We start from the raw sequence: 21,251 nt of genomic DNA, 5'->3' as shown, positions 1-21,251 counted from the left end.
TGCAACAAATATAATCATAGGTTCTTTTTAATCTCATTAAATGTTAAACATGATACCAGACCAAATAAATTATTACATATTAGACTGAATTATAATATTTTCTTTCCTGGTGAAATATTTTAAACTGACTTTAAGACAGTTAGAGAGCATACATGATGACAGTGGGGTTATTTTTGCCTTTAACAGTATGCTGACTGTGAAGTATTAAGTTTGTTAATAGATTTGAAAGTGGGCTCCTACCTTTTTTTCCATGTGTAGGAGACCAAAAAACACATTTTTGGTCTGGTTACTTTGCACCTTCTCAGGAACCCCCGATTGAGCTTATTCCTTAGTGTAAATGAGTAAAATGTAGAGTTAGTTCTAAGAATGAGTTGGATTTGGCTTTTGTCTATCTTTGTAAGCACACTCCTGAGAAAATGCACATGTGGCTTGATGAGATACATGACTGAGTTCATATAAAAAGCCAAAGCAGAACTGATAAAATGTGTTTTTCTACAACGGTGATGATAAGTTCATATCTGCATGAAGAAGTAGTAGTAAAGTAACGGTTGCAAATAAAAGGCTCTCAGGAAAGTTTATGAATATCGTTTTGTCAGACATATTAACTTTTTTATCAGGTAATAAAGAAAAAAAGGGAAAAAACCTAAATAGAGCAGTAAGTTTTTACTATTTACTTCCCATTCGCATCTTTCGCCCCGTCTTTCATACTGTTGGACATGGTCAGTGCTTGTAGTTCAGCTTCAGGCTGTTTGCAGAAACAAGTGTGACATGTAACACATGCATGCCTGGGTCTGAAGTCAAAAGCAAAAACACAGGGCAAAGACACCTAAAAACACCCCTCCTTTACATTAATCGTGATTTTAAAAAATCTCAAGAACAACTTAAAAAAAATTAAGTAATAGAAAAGCCTATTAAAACTTACTTTACAGATTAATAAATCAGATCACCATACTAGAGCTTGTTTTTTTGAAGTTAAATTCAAAAGGGAAAAGTCAAATTGTAAGAATTCCATACGCAAAACGTTATAGCTCCAAGCATTTATAAAATAATCTTTTCTGTTACTTTAAAAGTAATTTTTTTTAGCAACAGCCCAGTCAGAAGTATTCCCCATGATGTTTTAAACATTTCTGTTTAAAACATTGTCCTTTATTGGTCATCCTCTCCTATTGGTTTAAAATTATATTTCTCACAAGTATGACGTTACAGAAAATAAATGTTTTTTAAACATCTATATGTAAATACTTGCAATATATCACTATATGTGAACAAAAGCTATATGAGTTTCACCTTTTAAATATCCTATTCTAATTTATTCAATCAACCAGTCAGATTTTCCATACTTTTTTTTTTTAAAACACAGTGGTCTATAGTAAAATACAAAAAAAGCAGTATGCAAACTATCATAACACCAATAAATTCTAAAACAAGTAAATAAAATAAAAAAAGTAACTGCTAGAATACAAACAAAATGTGCAACCGAGGAAACTTAGATGCAAACATAAACAAATAATCAGAGACAGAAATCATCTAAAAACATTGCATTCATAAAAAGTACTTCAAGCACAAGACAAATAGAACATTAATCATTTGAGATAAACCTGTCTTGCTAATTTTAAATCCAATTTTGTGAAAATAACAATAACAAGATTGTTATTACAGAACGATGGCATTTACAAAATAAAGGAATTGTTGTTTCTTAGGTTTTGGGGTTGATTCTATTTCCCACTGGCAAACATTGAGCTCTAAAAGCAGGTCCTTGTGTTTAATCAACGTCCTCTTCCTATAAATAAATTGATTGGTAACAACTACATCAGTAAGGAGAAGAAAACCCATCAGTAAAACCTTTGTAATTCATAAGATTGAACGACAAAATTAGGAAGTGAAAATAAGGGTTATAAAACTGAGATGACTTTGTTTAAACTACTGTGCATAGCGACTGAAGGCATTGTGTCAGCAAATCAAACTATATTCAGTTAGTTTTAGAAAACAGCTCTTTTAAGAATTTTAGTCTGGAGACATATGATCAAAGGCTGTTGTTCTCAGCCCTTTAATCAGAGTGTAACTCTTATCAAGTTTGCTATCAGACTTACATGTTAAATATTTTCAGAAAGCAACAGCTGAAAGAACCACATTCCACAGACGTAGTCATGCATTTGTTGCATAAATAGAAGAGAGATCACTTCAAGGGCAGTGGATGTATTACACAAAGCCTAACCTACAGCAAACTGCACCCTGATTGACTCCAGGGGAATAAAAGTGGGACGACCCAGAGATTTATGAGTCAAAAAGGGAACAACGTGCATTCTATAAGAAGAGCCAGAACTATTACGTTTACAGAATGCTCTTGGATGATAAGGAGGACATGGAGGAAAATGAGTAGGGGAATTTGAAACAGCTGAAAAGGGCAAAATGTAATGAAAGCTTAATCAGGAGATGGGCAGAAAAGAGAAGCAGAACAGGCACTGAAATAACATCCTGGGTCTGGTGATTCGAAGAAACACTGTGTATGCTGGTGAGGGCGTTCACACATTATGTACACATAATACAAGCACAAACGGTTCTTAAGCACCTCTCTCTTCACAGTGTTACGTCCAAGGCAGTCATGTTTAATAAATTAGTCTAATACTGAAAATTTCATTTATTTCAGTAACTCAGTTCATTAGATGAAAAGATTAGAATATTAAAACAGAGCTATAAAAACAAAACAGTTTGAATACAGACATTTTCAATAAAAACTACGTTTAATACCTGCTTAAATGTTATTTTCAAAAAATACTTTGAATTTAACAAACAAGCTTCATTGCAAAACATATTCTAATTCACTGAACATGACTGCATACTAACAGAAAACTTAGTGGAAAACTCACACTGGAGCTCAACCAATTTGGATTCTGCTCCTCTTCGCTCTTTGTCCAGACTCAGAGATTCTAATTTGGAAATAAAATGCAAAATGTACTTAAATATAACAGCTGGACTTAGGACCATGAGGCAGAAGTAGTCCTTTTTCCCCTCATACCAGGTAACACACTTATCAGGAATGTTGTCTCTGGTTCCGGAGTGGCTTACCACAAGGAATGTGACAATTTTATCTGATGTTCTGAATGCTGTGGTGTGTGATAACTTCTGAAGCACTGACTTCATCTGCTCTTGAATGGGCGTTAGCCTGAAATCCTATTGTTCCTGTTGGTTGTGGACCTTTTCCTATTATAGTTTATCCTTCCACTCAACTCTTCATTAATATTTTGGATACAGCACACAAAGAACAGCCAGGTTCTTTAGCAACTAACCTGTTGTAGCTTACACTCGTTGTGGAGGACTGTCAAATCGACAGCATCCCCCATGAGTCTGTAGAACACTCCCATAACATAGCCTCTCTGTTAAAAAATAATTATCTTTTAATATCGTGTGATATTCCTCTGTGTAATAAATCTATGTATGAGGTTCACTTTTTGAATTGAAATAAATTAACTTTTTGATTCTAATTTACAGACATGGTCCTGCAGATGAAAATAAATTTAAAACAAAGCAGGACAATACATCCAGCAGAGAAACAGGAAGAATGCCAGCCTTCACTAATTGTCTCTTCCTTCCAGCGCGAGTGTGTTTTTGCACACAACTCAACACATGGGGGTTGTGTGACCTTATGCAAGTCACAGTAACAAACTCCCACTCGGTGGCTTTGAAATAAACAGATCATGGTCCCTGCGCTCTGTGGGAGGTGGGGGCTAGCATTAAGGCAACAGGGGGGAATAATAAGGCAAAGTTAGAGTGGGAAAATTCACTCCTCAATGACGTGAGCTGCTCCGGTGCCAAGGCCCAAATCTCCCTCCAGCAGGTCCTCTCGCTGCTCTGACCCAGAGTCGCTGCTTCGTGTGGACGGAAGATCAGATTTGTCCAAATTGAAGTCAAAGTTCTCTGGTTCAGTCTCAAAGGGCTGCTCCTCATCCTGAAAGGTAAATAATAATAGATTGAAAAAAAAAATCTCTTTTGTTTCAATCCATTCTAAGAAGATTCACTGTAAAGTTTTGATCACCTCCTGCTTTTGGTGGCCACAGAAGACTCCAGAAAACCTACCACACCACTGTGGCAGCGAGTCGGTTAGCGGGGGGCCACAGTGGGTCAGCAGGGGAATTAGATATCTGTAACCTCATTAAGTCAAAAGCATAGTCAGTATAACCAATACAAATCCTTTTATATACTGAAACTGGGAATAAAAGGAGCAACTTTACAGGTTTATTGATGCAGTGAAAGAATGTTGGACGATTTGCACAGAAGACTGTCAGTCATCTAGATTTTATTTCTTATACGATAAGTGTGGCTTTCTGTTTTAGCTGCTGATCTCAAATACCAAATCATGTCACTTGACCATGTTTAAAATAGCTGTAAAATCATCTTTGAGCAATACTTTAGAGATATGAACTGCCACTGTTTATATATATATATATATATATATATATATATATATATATATATATATATATAAACTTTAGCAATTATTGCACACATAAAGCCTTATATACACTTATATATTGCTTGTATCGTGATTAAAATAAATACCACACAACACTATCATAAAATCTTAAGTCTCCCTAAATTAAACATAGTTCAGATAGTCTTTGAACAGAAGAACCATTATTGAGGCAGCCACAGAACTGGCCTTTATAGAAGAGAGGCAAACACAAAGCCACTGCTGAGACTAAGCCAGAAGAAGTCCTGTTTAGGGTTTGCCACAAACATGATGAACCCAGCAAACATGTGGACCAGAGTTCTCAGGTCAGGTAAGAACAAAACTGAATTGGCCTTCATGCAAAACGCTGCACATCCCACTGAACACACCATCAACAGCATGAAACATGGAGGTGCCAGAGTCATGCTCTGGGGATGCAAGAATGTGGAAGTTTGTCAGACTTTATGGGAAGATGGATGGTGTTACAGTATATACCAAACATTCCCAGAAGAAAACTTGTTACAAGCTGCAAAATAAGAAAAGTAGGACAGAAGCTCACCTTCCACCAGCAGAGGACACTGACTGGACTGTCTAGGATCAGTGGTTCTCAACCAACTGACTGAAAAAAAGACATAGATTCACATTCTTGTTTGGGCATGCATACAGAATGTGCACTTATAAAATAGAGTATTACAGTACAGATATTTTGTTTTTCTTTAAAACTGACAGGCACCTTAATATTCTAACCATTTGTCTAGAGCTGTAAGTATAAAGCAGCTGCTGCAGGCTTCTTTAATTTTAACAAGGTGAATTCTCTGAATGGCATGAGAGAATAACCTAAAATCAGTCGATATGAGCTTATCGGTTGGTCCTACGACAATATTTGACATTGACCTCATTTCTCGTTCACTTTGAATCAGCCTGAAAACTGGTGAGTTCAGCACAGCAGATGCTTTGCATGTTCCCTGTGCCAGAGACTTGTCAATACTGAGATTCTTTGTAAACATCAGTGAAATAAGCAAGGATTTTCTAATCCATTAAATAATTTAAAAAATCACAATGCAACCTGTTGAGGGTGTAAATTGTGATTTATATCTGTGCGGCCAATGCCGTTTAAGTATAAATGTGCCTAAAACATGAAGGTTAGTACAAAGTAGTTCTATGTATTACTTTATGCTACTTTAACTCCAAAATGTAGATAGCTACACATTGAAGCAAAAATATAAGCACACTCCAAAAATGTCTGTGTTAAACATATTTGCACACATGGATATTTATTCATTTTAATTCATGTCAAAACTATCTATTCATCCCTCTATCAAATTTAGAGTTGTAGCACAAATGATAGTCTATGAACGCACTTGCCAGGCACTGTGTTTACCCTGTCTTTGAATCACTACTTATTTGCTGTATCATGGCTTAAACCAGCACATTTCAACAACTTCCATAAATTCACATGATGTAAAGCTAAAATGATGGACCTCTTTGCAGATAAGCCCAGCAGGCCTTTTCTTTTATGAGGTCATTAAGAGCCAATAGCCTCTTTTGTTACAAGACAGAGAGCTCCATATTAGTCATTACCAGCTCTAGGTACTTGTGCTATTTTTAATTTGGATATCTAAAGCGTTCAAATATATTTAATTTCACACCAATGTGCATGCTCTTATCAGCTACGGGGATCTCTGAAAGTTAGACAGAGATAAAAATAAATTGTGTTAGCTTATTTCAGGAAATCAGGTCGATGTGGCTCTTGATTAAAATCAGAAACAAGGCCACAATTAGTCTCTAAAAGTGTTTTAGAGCTGATGCAAAGCAATGCAAAGAGTCACGTATTGGATGGGTGTAGGGAATGACTGCAGACATAAATGATGTGTTAATGTTAAGAAAGGATATCAACAGGCTTCTGGTTAATGCGTAATAAGACTTTGAGAAGACTCCAAAACCTCCCTAATCAAGGCAGTTAGTGACAGCATATTCCATTAAACACTTGATCCTGGATCCCCTTTATTACAGCTCTTTAAGTGTGACGGCACACTCATTAGCTCTCAGCTGTAAAAGTTCTGAGAGTTCTAATTATTAGCCACGTTCCTAGTTCTGGTTGTTCCTTATGAAGAAAGAGACAAAGCCCCGCTTCACCTTTGTCATCCTAATGGGACAAAAGCAACAATTTATACCTCTGAGTGTGCAATGGATAATGTGGGACATAAAACTGCACAATTTCCTGACGTAAAGAAGACAAAAAAAACCAATCAAATGAAAGAAAACAATTATCTTATTCATCAGCAATGAATAAAGGGTTAGGATTATAGGCTTCTTTGTGTTCATCAACAGGACTCATTTAAGAGTCTCAAAATTAGGAAAGGAGAGAACAAAAGAGGGTACAGGGATTTTGAGGTGGAGCAGTCAGCATGGTGTCCTCCTGTTCCGTGCTACAATAATACAGCTCAGCGGATGGTTGTTATTGCTAGAGCTCCTCCTTGCTTCCAGGAGGTGTTGAATTAGATTTGCGTAAAAATGTGCTGAGTAGTTCTGAGCTGGAAAAAGCCGAGCTGATGTTTCAGCCACTCTTATCCACGTCTCCCCTCAACCACCTCTCATTAGTCTTGGAAAACGTTTTTCGCAACTATCATACCTTTAAGGTTTGACAACCTTTTATGTCGTTTAGTGTAACCATCTATGCAAACAGTGGCAAAAAAACCCCAAAAAACAAAAAAACAAACAAGTAGCAATGCTTCAGGAATTATTTTGCTTTTCTTTGCAAAATTGAGAGTTAGATTGCCACAGATTCTTAGGTGTGCAACCATTTTACACACAAGTGTGCTCTCATCTAAATCATTCCAATGAAGCTCTGGTTCTATGTTAAGGGTAGATTACCCCAGTGTCGAGTTTTTTGCAGTCTCTATTAGTTTTTTATTTTGCGTGCATGGCTAATGATGTTCCGAGTTTATTTATCATGTATGTCACAAACTTAATCTGAGTTTGATGTGATTAAATTACAGTATAACAGCATAATCACTGTCAAATGTTTACAGGTTTACAGCTAGAAGTTTTACTCCTGACAAAAGCTGCCTCTCCTTTTTACTTTACAAGATAGAAAGGACTTATCTCTGTTGAATCTCTTAAAAATTTGTTACAGCTCCATATTTTCAGAAAGTTCAAAATTAACTCTTTTTAGGTTATAAAGTGTGGCTGCTGCGACGAGTCAAAAACAAAGAAACCAAAAAACATTCTAACTTCAAAGCCAAAATGTGCCGCGTGCACAGGAGCTCAATCCATCTTCCACTCATGTCTAAACAGCTTCATTGTCTCTAATGAATGCATCCGCACAGTGTGATGCAAGATTGCAAAGACTTTCAGTATGTAAAGAAGAGCCTGCTCACTTGTTCTTCATAGTATTTGTCTGACAGCAGTTTGATCCAGCTTTGTCTACTAGAACAGTATCACGCGCCGCTTTCTAAGGTGAAATTATTTCTGGTAGAATTTACTTATTATGGGCGCTAGGAGTGTGTGCACCATGTGCAGAGTGGTTGTCCTTGGTTCTATTTCGATTTATTTCATGTTCAATTAAGGCCACTTGAGCCTAAAAAGTTTCTTTAAAAAGTTTTTTCGAGTATTGGAAAACATTTCTCCAGAGTATGCTTGAAAATATTGATGTGTTTAAGTATTTTAGCGGTGTTTAATCTGCTTGTCGATCAAAAATCTGGCAAGTTTATAGAGGAATCAAATAATGTTTAGATAACAATCAGAAGCAAAGAATAAATACTAAAATTAGGTATGCAAAGGTTTTTTGTTCCATTTGCAGCAGAAAGTGAATCAGATTTTTTCAGTCCTGGACCAAAACATATCCTGATGTTATTTTGCATGTTTGTTATTTTGATTAAAACTTATAACATACAATAAGACAGGATTTTGTCAGTACTGGAAGAGGCAATCTCAAAGAATGCTTCAAACTATGAAAACCTGGCAAGGAGGTGAGCAATAAATTACAAAGGACTCCCAGAACCTAAAACAATAAACAGGACATAAGACACCCTCTAAAAATTGAAATCACAAGTGGTCATACTTTCCAGTGACCAGAATACAGCATAGTTGGATTTGGTGTCAGCCAAAAAGTGTTTGGGTTGAGTCCAAACTGTCTTGAATGGATAATTGATTCCATTGCTTTTCTATAAAGCCTGAAAATGAATCCTCCCTTTTTGTTTATAACCTATATTTTGGACATGCAAGGAACATCTATTCTGACAAGTTAATTGATCCAAAACAATTTGTTTTTGGTTGATTATATCTTTGTTGTATCAGTGCATCTTAGCAATAACACTTACTATTTTACTGTTGGAGAGAGTGTTGACTTTACCTTGAAAGTACCAGATTTACAAGAAAATCACATTTGAGGGTTAAGCAGCAGAGATGAGTGTGTGTGTAGAGTCCATGAAAACTTGCCATATTCACTCTGGCAGTACCAAATGTCTTATTCTGTCTTATTGACTATGTATTAATGCCATTTGCTAGATTGGATTTTTGGAATTGTAAGATAAAATGACATATTTGTGATTTAAAAGTTTGCTAATTTAACACACCGAAGCCTATGGTATTGCCACTGGCTGCATAATCTCATCTCAGTATCTCTCTCCACTAAAATCGCCTCCAATTGAAGACGAACTTTGTATTTCCATTGAGGGAGAAGGTATCCCACACTGTCACACTGCCTCCACTGTTTGCGATTAGGGAAGAATAGACTTTCAGCAGCACAACCTCAGATAATCAACTCTGCTGCTCAACCAACAAATTCATTTTCCTTACAAAGGAAAATAAACAGGCTTTCTGACAGTATGAGTAAGATTTATTGCCAAGAAGTGTTGCACAAGAAGTTTCTTGTAATAACAAGAAAAACATCGAACAAACACAAGTTCCATTCCTTTACTGCTTCACTGCTATGTGAAAGTGAAAGATGACATAAATCATTTTTGATGGGTAAGGATGGCAAATGGCTGACATTTAGTTCCATGCAGTCATTGCCAAAGTTTTTACAAATGACAAAAAGTTGTTCTGTATGTTTTTTTGATTTCAGATGATTGGCCAAATCCTGACTGAGTGACTGTGATCCATTCTTGTCTCAAGTGCTTGGAATTGAGCATAATTTCTGTTTTTATCCAGAGGCGTCTTATGAAAATTGCACCGATTCTCAATGAGGTTAAGATTTAGGGAGTTTCTTTGACACAGGTTCAAACTCTCAGTTCTTTAGAGATTTTGTTATCACTTCTGTGTTCTGTCATGGTGCCTAACGGTACTGGAAACTATTTCATTCACCAGTGCCTACATTGTTTGAAGGAGATACTCTTGGAGGGGGCTTTATTCATACATAAAAAGTGTTCCTTTACAAAACAGCAAAAGACATAGGTTGCATTATTCTGCAGACATATTTTTTTCCAGATTTTTCACTTTTTCCTTGTACTTCCTGCAGATCCTATATTCTATCATTGATGTGCTTTTTGAAAAGGAGTGACCTCTTTGCTGCCTTTTCTTCACAAGTCTGCTGTCCAAAAGAAAAGTGTCCCCACTGCATGGTGTTGCCACCACCATGTTTCACTGGGTGAAAGGGTGAAATGCAGTGTTAGTTTTCTACTAAAGATGCAAAAGGGGAGATGCAGCCTTCTGCATGGACGGTGAAGTTCTTGATATTAACCTGTTCCTAGCAGTTTTCTTTCACGTGATGCAATGCTAATAGATGTCAACTTTACAAAAAAGGTGACCACTGGTAACAGATAAAATTATTTTAATGACATCTAATGACATCTTACTAAGAGTTTACTATGTCTGCCTCTGCTTTTAGTTACTGTTTACTGATTATTTTGTGCGATGGGAAAATGAGTGCTGATAAACTGAACGTGTCAAAGCTCCTAAAATGTTGTTTTTGTTATGGAAAGGGACGAGCTGGTTATGAATATCAAGCTTGTGAGATTTTTTTTTTTCTGACTTCCTTGATCTTATCATCATATTTATAGTGGGTTTCTATATATAGGTTGGGAAATTTGTTTGACCAGTCTGGAATTTTACCATGAGGAATAGATTAACATAGCCTAATTTATACAGTACTTTTTGCTGTTAAAGTTTCCTATGTTGGAGTTGTTTAGTTTGGCATATCAAAAATTGCAGAGTTTTTTTTTGCTTGACGTCAGAGAGCAGACCACAAGGTAAGAAGAAGTAAACTTGGTGAAGATGAAGCCGTGATTGACAAGACTAGTTGTATCCATAAAGAAGACCTTAGGATGCCAATTAACTCTAGCTTTAGAGCATTAATGTAAAAGTGATTGTCAATGATGTTGCTCCCTCTTGCATAGTAGTTTTGCTTGCGCAAGTGGAAATATCTAAATATCTAAATAAGGCTCCGCTGATCTCCACTGAAACTCTTACTACTTGTTTTTCTTGTTTTTCAAACAGATTTCCCAAGGTTTTAATAAGTTACAGCTTCAAAATTGCTAAAATTTTCCATCATGTCATTTATTTGCTTAAGTAACTTAGATGTGATGTCAGAGCTTAAACATGGAATTTACATTTTTCTTTGTTCTCAAAGCAGAGAAGTTCCAGTCATGGAAACAAGAAGAGCCAATTGTGCAAACTAAGAGTGCCACTCATCTCTCTTCATAAGGTGATGTTGTTTCAAAACTATAGCCATTAAGCTGCAAGTGACATGTTTGTTAACATAGTCCCTGCAGTCTGTACTGTAAAAGACAAAAATACATAATTATGGAGCCAATATTAGATTGCAGAAGGATTCTTCTTATCAGTTTTAATTATAAGTGAGTAGAAAATGTTATGTCTTTTTGTTTCAAACAGATGTAAGTACAGTAAAATTGTTATTTAAGTCTGCCCATGTCTAATATCCAATAATTTACATTTTGCTAGCATTATTCACTGAGAAAAAAAAGGTTATGTATGTTTTTAACACTGTTTGACATTAAGTCAGAGTACATTTTCTTGCTCTAGGTTAGAATTTCAGCTTACTCTTCCTGACAGAACTGGTGCAACTGAGTTACGTTTGTAGACCGCGTTTCTCACACACACCATTTTTTTCTCTGCCCACAATTTTTCTATGGAACTGAGGTCAGATCTTTGTATTCTTAACTCCAAAACATTCTATTTGTGGTCCTTAAAACCACATTGTGACTAATTTGGTGATTTAATTCAAGTTATTTTCTTTTAGGATGTCCCATTTTTGCCCAATCTTTAACTTTCTGACTGATGATTATGATGGTACTACAACATTTCAGCATAATATTATTTTATCATAGTGTCGTTTATTTTGTGAAGTGCACTAGTCCGTCCTTAAGCAAAAAACCTCTACAACCCCAAACTTTACCCCAGTTTCACTGGGGCTAATGGAATGCTTTCATCATTTTTATAAGGTTTTTGGCTTTCCTACTGGGACTGGAACACATACTTTGGATATAACATGGTAATCTCTAAGACAAAGAACTGCATGTGCTACTGTAAATAAAGGTTACCCGCCAAAGCCACATCACATTCACAGAAAACACCAACTTTAAATTTCTTAACCATGGGTGGCCGTCGAGATGCCCGACACTAAGCAAGACCATCTGTTTCCAGTCTCTAAAGTTGCAGCATTCAAACCAGATCAGCAGCAAACATCAAACAGACTTTGATCTCCATCTAAATGAACACCTAGGAGTATAATGTTTGTCTAAATGTGTCCCACACCCAGGTCTACAGCGTGGATAGTAAAGCAGGGTGAGAGCAGCAGATTGCCTGGAGGTTTGGACACCTGTGAGTAGAGCTGGAGTTTGACTTTGTGGCAGCAGGATTTACTGCTCCACCTGAAATCACCTTCACATTGTGTGTGTTTTCCCACCGTCATTATGAAACACTAGACAGAAACGTCTCTTTCATCTTGTTCACACTTTCTCTCATCTTTGCACCTTGCCTCTAATTTGCATAAGGATAATACATAAAAATCAGCTCTCCCACATATGTGCAAATTAACTCATTACGTGTACTTTTAAACCACGACCACTGGGAACAGTTTGTGCGAAACATTATAGGAATGAGCTTCAGTGAACTCTGAAAACGTCTCACGATTTTGACTTAAATGTTTTTAAAATGAACTCTCAATAATGAGAGAAAGCTTATTCTTGAAAAAATGTCTTTCAACCACAATTTTCAGAGTAATGGTGGAAGATTTTATTTGTCAAGTGGTAGAAGATGACATGATTTTTTTTAAACATATAAAAATAAAAAGTTTTGTGTACATATCAGTTCAGCCCCCTTTACTCTGATAACCCTGAATAAAATAAGTCATTTTCTAATTGTGTGACACAGTAAACATATGAAAGTACTGTAGGTGCTAGTTCATTTTTCTCCTTTCACAAATACTATTTCAAACAGGTGTAAGTTCAGTAAAATTGTTATGTAAGTCAGCCCATGCCTAATATCAAATGCATGTAGTCATTAACTGCACTGAATTGTGATTCCTTAAAAGTACTCAGGCTGAAAATGAATGACAGGGACAGTTTCATTTGCAAAAAAAAAAAGAAAAAAAGAAAAAGTTACATTAAGATTTTGATAAACTTTTTTTGTCTTAGTTTATGCTACTTTGTGTTGTTCTATCAGATGAAACGCTAATTAAAACACATTGAAGTTTGTGGTTGCAATCTGACAGTATAAAAAAGTTCTAGGTGTATTTTTGAAAGGCACTTTTGAATCGTCATATTTTGGTATTCTACTATAGCACTAATCAAGAGAGCTAACACCTTGCTTTACAAAAAGTAAATGTTCTTAAAGGGTGCAACTAATTAAAAACCAGCTCAGGCACAAAAATAAAACTCATAATCAGCTTCAATGTATTCAACGACATTCCCTACTTCTTTATTCTGTGCTTCGGCAGCATGAACTCAAACAGTGCTTGATTAAAACCTGTCTGATCCTAAAAGAAAACATAATGCTCATCCTCATTATGTAAATAGTTGCTGTCCTGTTTTAAATTATTCCCAAAAAGGGCTCAATAAATGTGAATTCTATTTTAAAAAGATGTCTGACGTGAGCATAGATGTCTTCGGTTGTAAAGTGTTGTGTTTCTTTAAAACTTGGCAGGCGAAGTAAAACTGCACTCACACCATTCTGTGTGAGTGTGGGTGAGACAACATCAAACTGTGAGGAGGCATTTCAGTGGCAGGAACATGGAGATGTGTGAGAGCAAGAAGGAACAATGTGACAGCCCATTTTTTTCTGGAATATCTGTTTCATTTTATAGGGCAAAATCGTTTCTAAGGATACACTGCACACTATGCAGTTATATGACAGTTTTTGGCTCTGTCTTTAGTAGCGACCTTCATGAGCATCAAATGGAAATTATGTTGCCATTTTTTATAGTGTTATAGTATTAACTAAACAAAACTGGGACAAATTATGTGATCTTTAAAATATTATATATATATTCTCTGTTTTTCACAGATTTCTTCGTACGGCATAGCTAAAATATTCAAAAGAAAATGCAACTTTTTTTTTTTTGAGATATGTACGTCCAATACTATTAGAGATGCTATTGGCTGGTGTTTACAAAGCAGCCAAAATAACACCAAAGACTATCTATTACAGACAGAAAAAAAGTACGTTCACCAGAAAAACTGCAGCAAGAACATTAAAAGCAGCAGGTGTGAGAAGACTGGAACAGATGTAACAATGCATAAAAAACACATTAACCACAAGCAGACAATAGATAAGGAAAGCAAAGTGCAAAAAAACAAGTAGAAAACAAGACAAAATATTCTAAAGAAATTAGCAGAATGAGAAACCCTAATTACAAAGAAACTAAAATAGAGAGATAACTTAGTGCGAACATAATTAATAGACACAAAGCAACAGAAAAGACTTGCAAAAAAAAAAGTAAAATGCAAAAATAATGCAAATCAGAGCTCTCTGTGCAGCAGCCTGCTGCTGCATCCATTTCGATTCTTATTCTTTTTCCATTTATATGTGCTCACAGTCCTATAATTAACACAGATTCATCAAGACACACAAAGCAGTCATCTGAATCTATGCATGTTCAGCTCATCCTGTTGCAGAAATGACTGACGCACAGCAAAATGATCTCCTTTTCACTAAATACGTCCAAGTCAGGAGGCCAGCTCATGAGAGAAATTTGATTATTTTAAATTGAATGCGTTTTTGTGAAATCTCACTGAAAGGTCCAAAACTAGTTTATTACAACTAACTAATTTGACTGTCTGCTTTGCTGTCAAGAATCTGAATCACCCTGTAAAAATCCAAACATTTAGTCTTCATTTCAGATTTCTTGCATTTTGAGATGTTTCAATAACGTTTTTTTTTTTTTTTTAATATGTTCAATACCTTTCTCTGCTATTGTGTGAACATTTTGCTAATGCTTTGCAAATTTGTGAAAAAATACATTTCAATCTTCCTGAAAACTGGCATAATATTTGCTAAGCATTTCGTAAAACAACAGTTCCTCTTGTTGTTTCATTAATTTAATTTTCTATTTTGTTGCTCCTGAAACAATAACTCTGCTTTCTTGGCAACTCGGTTAGCATTTACAGAGAGTCTAGTTCAGATGTAAACATTAACCCCGGAATAAGCGTCTAAGAACTCTGAAGGTTCACAGATAAACTACGCCTATCTGATTAACATAAGAACTGGTGTGATGCCATGATAAGAGTCTCTGACATCCACAAAATACTTGGAATTAAAAAATTTGATGAGTTGGAACATGTTGGCTGTTGCTATGCTTGCATCCATGCTGTGACACCATTCTGGTTCACAGATCTATGAACAATTCTTCCAGTCTCATGGTTTCCGTTTTATTATACCATCTGTGATCTCCAGTCAAGCTAAGAAGAGATCTAAAAAATCACTTGAGTGACTTGGTGAATAATTTGATAAAGCCTGATGCCTTCAAGATATAGGGGTTTGTTTATCATAAGTCATTTGTATAGGAGGAAAAGGCTACAAGTTTGTAAATTCAAATATGAGAAGTAATTGAGCTGATGAGACATGATTTCAACAGACATGTTGCAGGTTATCCGCTTGTAATTGAATAACTAGCAGGTCCAGATTTAGCCCAGCTAAATCTTGAGTTAAGCATGTGAGTATAGAAGATGTGGTAGCAGATTTTGACAGAAAATCAGAAAGCTAAATTTTTTTTCCGCATATTTATCAGTGTTAATTGTATTCATATTATGTGGTACTTGAAAATTATTACAAATCACTTTATTAGCTTGCATAGTTACAAAGTGATTTGTTCTACAAGAACTAAAAACTGAAAGTTTCTCCTACATTTCTGTAAAACAAAGAAAATTCACAATTATTAAATTTGATAGAGCTTCAGTAACATTTGGATAAAATCTGTGGTACTGACTTATACCACAGGTTTTCTCTTTAGTCACCAACAGTGATCATTATTTATAATAAACTTACCATGCGATACTATGGTAAAGACCAGTGCATTAACTATTGTGAGTAAAAGCACAACCAGGAGTCTTTCAGAAAAAGAAAAGGCGGTGAAAGGATACCGGTGGTCCAGACGGTGCCATAGGCTTTGTGATGTGTCCTGCCTCTCCGTATCAACCTGTACACCAGAAGAGAAGCAATATTACTCTTTAGCCACAAAAACACTCTCTAAAGTGTCTGCTGTGTGATGGGAAGTGATGAAAACCGGCACTCCTGGACAGCCTGGGCTATATCCACTCATCTTCACTTATACAAGAGAGACCTCTGGGCGGCCATAGTGGAAACATCACAATCTCATAACCTGCACAATCCCTAAAGTGCAGCTACAATGAGACCACAGCCTGAGACTCTCCTGTATGGACTCACTCCCTGGGCAAGGTTACAAACACAACAGAACATGGCCTCGTACCTCCAGCGGGATGCATCTCTAGCCTTGACAGCCCCATCTTTCTTTTGCCAATCAATGCAAAAGAGATTCACAGACTTCTTCTGATTCATAGCATGCAAATAAGAGAAAGGTTACAAGGAAAAAAAGACGAAAGAGATATGCTAAAGAGCTGCTGGGATGCACCAGTGATGAGGTGAGAGGTGTTTGTATGCGTAGATGCATCCATGCAAAAAAAACAAAAACAAAAAACCTAGCAGCTTTTACTTGCACAGCGTAGGATGTGGTACACGAGACTCAAAAGTGCATTTCCTTTACTTTTATGTTAGGTGGTGTACAAATAAAGTACAGAGACCAGGTTGAAGGTAGTAGCCTTTAATATGAAACCTGGATGCATTATAGTAGTAACACAGCGTAATTTTGGGTAGTATTCAAAAAAAAGGAAATAACTAGGGCACTTATAGGTATATTTGCAGATTCAGAAAATAAAGTTTAACAGCCTCTACACACAGCATGTATGAAAAATATCTGCTGACATCTTTCATGCTAATGTTACTAATTTGCTTTTCTTTAAAGGAGACCCACACTCATTTTTCCAAGGCTTATTTGGAAAAGAACGAAAAACTTTTTTAAGATAAACTTGTGATGGGTATGTAACCAGTCCTCTCATTTGCATTTGAAACAAGTACTTCTTTGATAATCAGTGACTGGCATATTTATTTTTTTATCACATAGGTCATAAGTCATTGTAGAGCTTGCAGGGAAAAATTACAAATGCAGACTTTAGTGAAAAAAATTCACAGATATGTTTAATAATGAAAAAAAAATGATTCTTCATCTTTTACCTCAGAGGAAACATCCTCAAGGTTGCAGTCTGTCTCCTCTTCCACTCTGTAGTAAGACACAAAAAGATTCTGTAACGTCCTGAGTCAATGACATAAAACATAGAAAGTGCTCCTCCTCAACGCCTCTGTGATTGGTTGTGTCTTTTCTTTATGGCAATATTGCTAACATTACCTTAGTATACTTTGATTTCTGAACTATAGAAATTTCTTCTTGACCATTTTTATGTGTTTAGCTTTGTCTTACTCCTGGATTGAGCTACTGACAGTGCTATTGCTGCCATTAACATTGTGTCCTTCTTTTTAGTGAGCTATGGAATGTACTAGGTTCTCAGTGCTTAGGTGTTTTTAGTTTAGAAATATGACTAAAAATGTAAAAAAAAAAAAAAGATTCCGTGTTTAGCAGTGTTTCTTTTCTGGACAGAGTAACTGTAGGAGGAATTGTTGCCAATAACTTTGTATAATCTCTTTTTTTCTTTGATGTAGAAAGTACCCCAGGCTCTGGACTTCTTCATTTTGCTATGTGTCCTTCTTGACAGACTTCTGACTCCTATTAGCTTGTGTACTATAGTGTTTTTCTTTTATGTAGAAAGTACCCTTGACTCTGTGCTAATGTCTGTAGCTATCTTTTTTTTTCTTAGTGGGGAAGCTGACGTAAAGCTGACGTAGGCATTGCTCCCATTAACTGTGATACTCTTTTTACTTTTCTACTTATGGGCCAGTGAGGTTTTTTCCGTTGTTCTCTTATCTCCAAGGGTGGCCCTGCTGGAGTTTTATTTAATGGTGCCACATGTTCACACAGATTGAGGGATTACAGAAACTGTAGCTGACTACGTGGACCAAGGTGGGTTCTGTACCAACTGGCATTATATGATCAATAAAATTTTAATGTGCTACAATTTAGATTGACCTTCATATACAATTTGTCATAATTCTGATCATATGTTTCTACTGTACTTCAATGAACTGATCTTGACATGAACTGAATTGGGATTGATTAAAATCTATTCAGTTGGATACACACCTGGTCTTTTGTGTTGTAAGCAGCCTTTGCAATACACTTCTCACTAATTGCTGCTTAACCCCTCCCCCCCAAAAAAAACCGAGTGAACTGAATTTAACTGAACAACAAAAAGACAGAGTCAAATCTCAAGGGTTTTCATTTCCAGATTGTTTGAAGCTTTAGTCTGAAAAGCCAAATCATGCACAGCAAGGAAAATGAATGAAGCCTGAAAGTCATTTTAGAACACCAAACCGAAATTTGAAAATGACCTTTCAGACACCTTCATCAAAATCACCCACTTCTTCCACATCACACCAGGAAAATGTCAGTGAGGTAAAACCTTTGATAAATGACAAAGCAGAGCAGGAATCTGCTAGACATGCTACAGGCTGCTGTGATTATGCTGTAGAGGTGCAGCGTCGCGTCGGCTGCTCATCTTGCTCACTTTGACCGGAAATACAGTGACGCAGCAGCAGCAGACTCTGAATGCCCAGTGAACCACTTCTTGGGAAAACAGCATCATCCTGCCTTTCATTCACCCCACTAATCCATGTGAAGTCATTGGGCCGTGGGAGTAAAATGTCTCACGGAGCATAAATGGCTGCTGATGTTTGCTCCTACAGGTCAGCAGTTAACTCTAAGAGCCCAGTAGTGCTGTTCAGGACACTTTGAGATATCCTACTGCTATTTATCACCGTGTGTCTGTGAGGCTTTTAATGTGCTGACACAAAAGGCCTTTACCAGCAGCTCCCTGCAATAACCGCCCAGGAGGTTCTCATCACAGCAACAAAGTGCTGCGACAACTTAAAGCTGTGCACATTTGGGTCTTGGCTGCCCTCCCTCCACAGCAGAGCTCTCTCTCGCTGTTTATTTAGAACAGACTTAAGATATTGCCTCTCAGATCATTATTCTTCAACATGTTGATGCAACTTAAGCATGTGGATAGGGTGTTAGGTCAAATTGAGCTTTGTGGTATGCAAGCAAAATTCTAAAACTAACACCCTACGTCCAATTGAACAGACCACTGCTATGTTCAAATATAGTGGGGGCAGCATAATGCTTTGGGGATGTTTTTCTTCTGCGGTGACAGAGAAGCTGATCAGAGTTGGTGGAAAGACAGATGGAAATACATAGATTGAGATTGTTAAAAGACTTGAGGCAGTGATAGGGAAGGTAAAGCACATTGACCTTCCAGCAGAATAGCCCCAACTCTATTGCCGGAAATACTTTAAAATGATTTAGTTCAAAGCATGTTAATGTGATAAAATGGTCCAGGTAAAGTTCACACTTAAATCCAACGGAATATATGTTGTGAGATTTGCTTTTCTCAACAAATCTACTGAGCTTAAAATATATTTTGCAAAGGAAGAAAGGACAAAGAATTCAGCTTGTAAATGTACAAAGCTTTTTGAAGAATCTTTAAATAGACAGGCAGCTGTATTTGCAGCAAAATATGGTTCTTAAAAACCCACCCTTTTTATATTTTTATATGGAAAACATTTTGAAATTCATGTATAATTTTCTTTTCATATCTCATTCATTATGTACTACTTTTTGTTCAGGATCTATTACATCAGATCCAAATGAAATTCGCTGAAGATCGGTGTTGTATTGTGAATAAATTCAAGAGGTATGGATACTTTTGCAATTCATTGTAGCTTCTTTTTTTCTGCCATTCTTTTCAGGCAGTTTTCTCTTCCGTTTTTACACCTATTTTGCAGCACCTGCTGTCTGCAGTAATTTGTCTCCCTTTTTATCTTCTCTACATTCACTTCTCCCCGATTACTCTTCCTGTTTTTATAACACCTCCTTTAAATTCTCTTCCTTCACACCTCCAACTCCCAGCTCCTGTTCTAATTATTCAGCCAACACAGTACTCCATTCTTCTTTTTAGAAGAAAAGTAAGAGGAAACCGAGTCGCACAAGAGTTTTGGTAAGTAGTCGCATGAGCTTTGTGGCTTACAAGCACAGTTATGTTGGCTCAGCTATGGAGTTGTTGTTTTCACTGCTGCTTTACGGCGCAGTGCAAATCGCTGCAGGATGTGGCAGGCTGTGACAGGCTTGGGCAGCCTGCAATGCACATGACACAGCACCTTCGTCTGGTGGGACATATTCCATGTCGACAGGCTGTGTCACCGAGCTGATAGAGAGAGGAATGGGCAGGTGAGGTGTGAGGGAAAGAGGAAAGACAGATCCAGAGTCGTGAGCATGATGGAGGACGACCGGTGATGACTTGACAGTGACAAGATGGGTTGATGTAATGCCGGAGAATGTGTGAGTAAAAGATTGAACAGGAGACAGGCCAAAGCAGTCTGAGAAAATTACGTGTAAGAGAATACAAGAGAGCTGCGTTCTTTTCCAGTACCAATGCGTAACAAAGACAAGGAAGGGAGTGTTTTTGTGTCGAGAGGCTGCTTTGTGACTTGTAGAAAATAATTAAGCTGTACATCGGTCTCCTACCACTGCCTTGCTTTTTACTATCAATGCCGCTCTTGTGCTCTGCAGCCATTATTTTATATTCATTCTGCCCAAGCTCCTCAACTCTTCTCCAATTCAGAAGAATAAATCTGAAATCTTGTTAAAGTGGCTTAATATTCACAGCACTTCAAATCCGATGCATTTTCTTTTTATTTTAAGATGACAAGTTTCAATATTTCTTATCAGGACTCTGTCTGATTAACAAAAATATACAAAATAATTGCAAAGTGTATAACATATTCCCCCCCCCCCAAAAAAAAAATTACAAATAAAAATCTTTGATGTGTGTGTCCATTTGTTTTCAAGCTTCTTTACTTTGAACTAAGTAAAAACCATTGCAGATAAACTCCATCAGAAGTCACCACATCTGGTGGTAGCAGCAATACACTGTGGGGAAAGTTTTTTTTCAGCAGAGACAGGGAAGCTGAAGAAAGTTGATGGAAGGAGTAATGTCGCTAAACCGTGGTAAGAAAAAAATATTAGCAGCTGCAAAAGTTTCCAACTCGGAGCGTGAGGTTCACTTTCCATCAAGACGACAACTATCAAAAAGTGTATTCACATTTCAGAATGGCTCACTAAAAGTTCAAACAAGCTGTGGCAACTCTTGAAAATGGATTT

The 21,251-nt window shown here is 36.7% G+C and overlaps 1 protein-coding gene across 1 annotated transcript in view; it reads right to left on the bottom strand.

Annotated features, from left to right (window-relative positions):
• Positions 1-562: 562 nt before the first annotated feature.
• The window catches only part of LOC116711440 (sodium/hydrogen exchanger 9-like), an 82,630-nt gene continuing 61,941 nt past the window's right edge, over positions 563-21,251 (bottom strand). The window contains exons 13-16 of the mRNA XM_032550754.1: positions 17,156-17,201; positions 15,988-16,043; positions 4,034-4,139; positions 563-3,946 (exon numbers count right to left, since the gene is read on the bottom strand). Coding sequence (XP_032406645.1) covers positions 3,779-3,946; positions 4,034-4,139; positions 15,988-16,043; positions 17,156-17,201 — 376 coding nt within the window. The 3' untranslated portion in view covers positions 563-3,778. The remainder of the gene's footprint in view (positions 3,947-4,033; positions 4,140-15,987; positions 16,044-17,155; positions 17,202-21,251) is intronic.

This window comes from Xiphophorus hellerii, chromosome 21 (genome assembly GCF_003331165.1).
Source record: "Xiphophorus hellerii strain 12219 chromosome 21, Xiphophorus_hellerii-4.1, whole genome shotgun sequence".
Lineage (NCBI taxonomy): Eukaryota > Metazoa > Chordata > Actinopteri > Cyprinodontiformes > Poeciliidae > Xiphophorus > Xiphophorus hellerii.
This window is presented reverse-complemented; position numbering and strand designations above follow the sequence as displayed.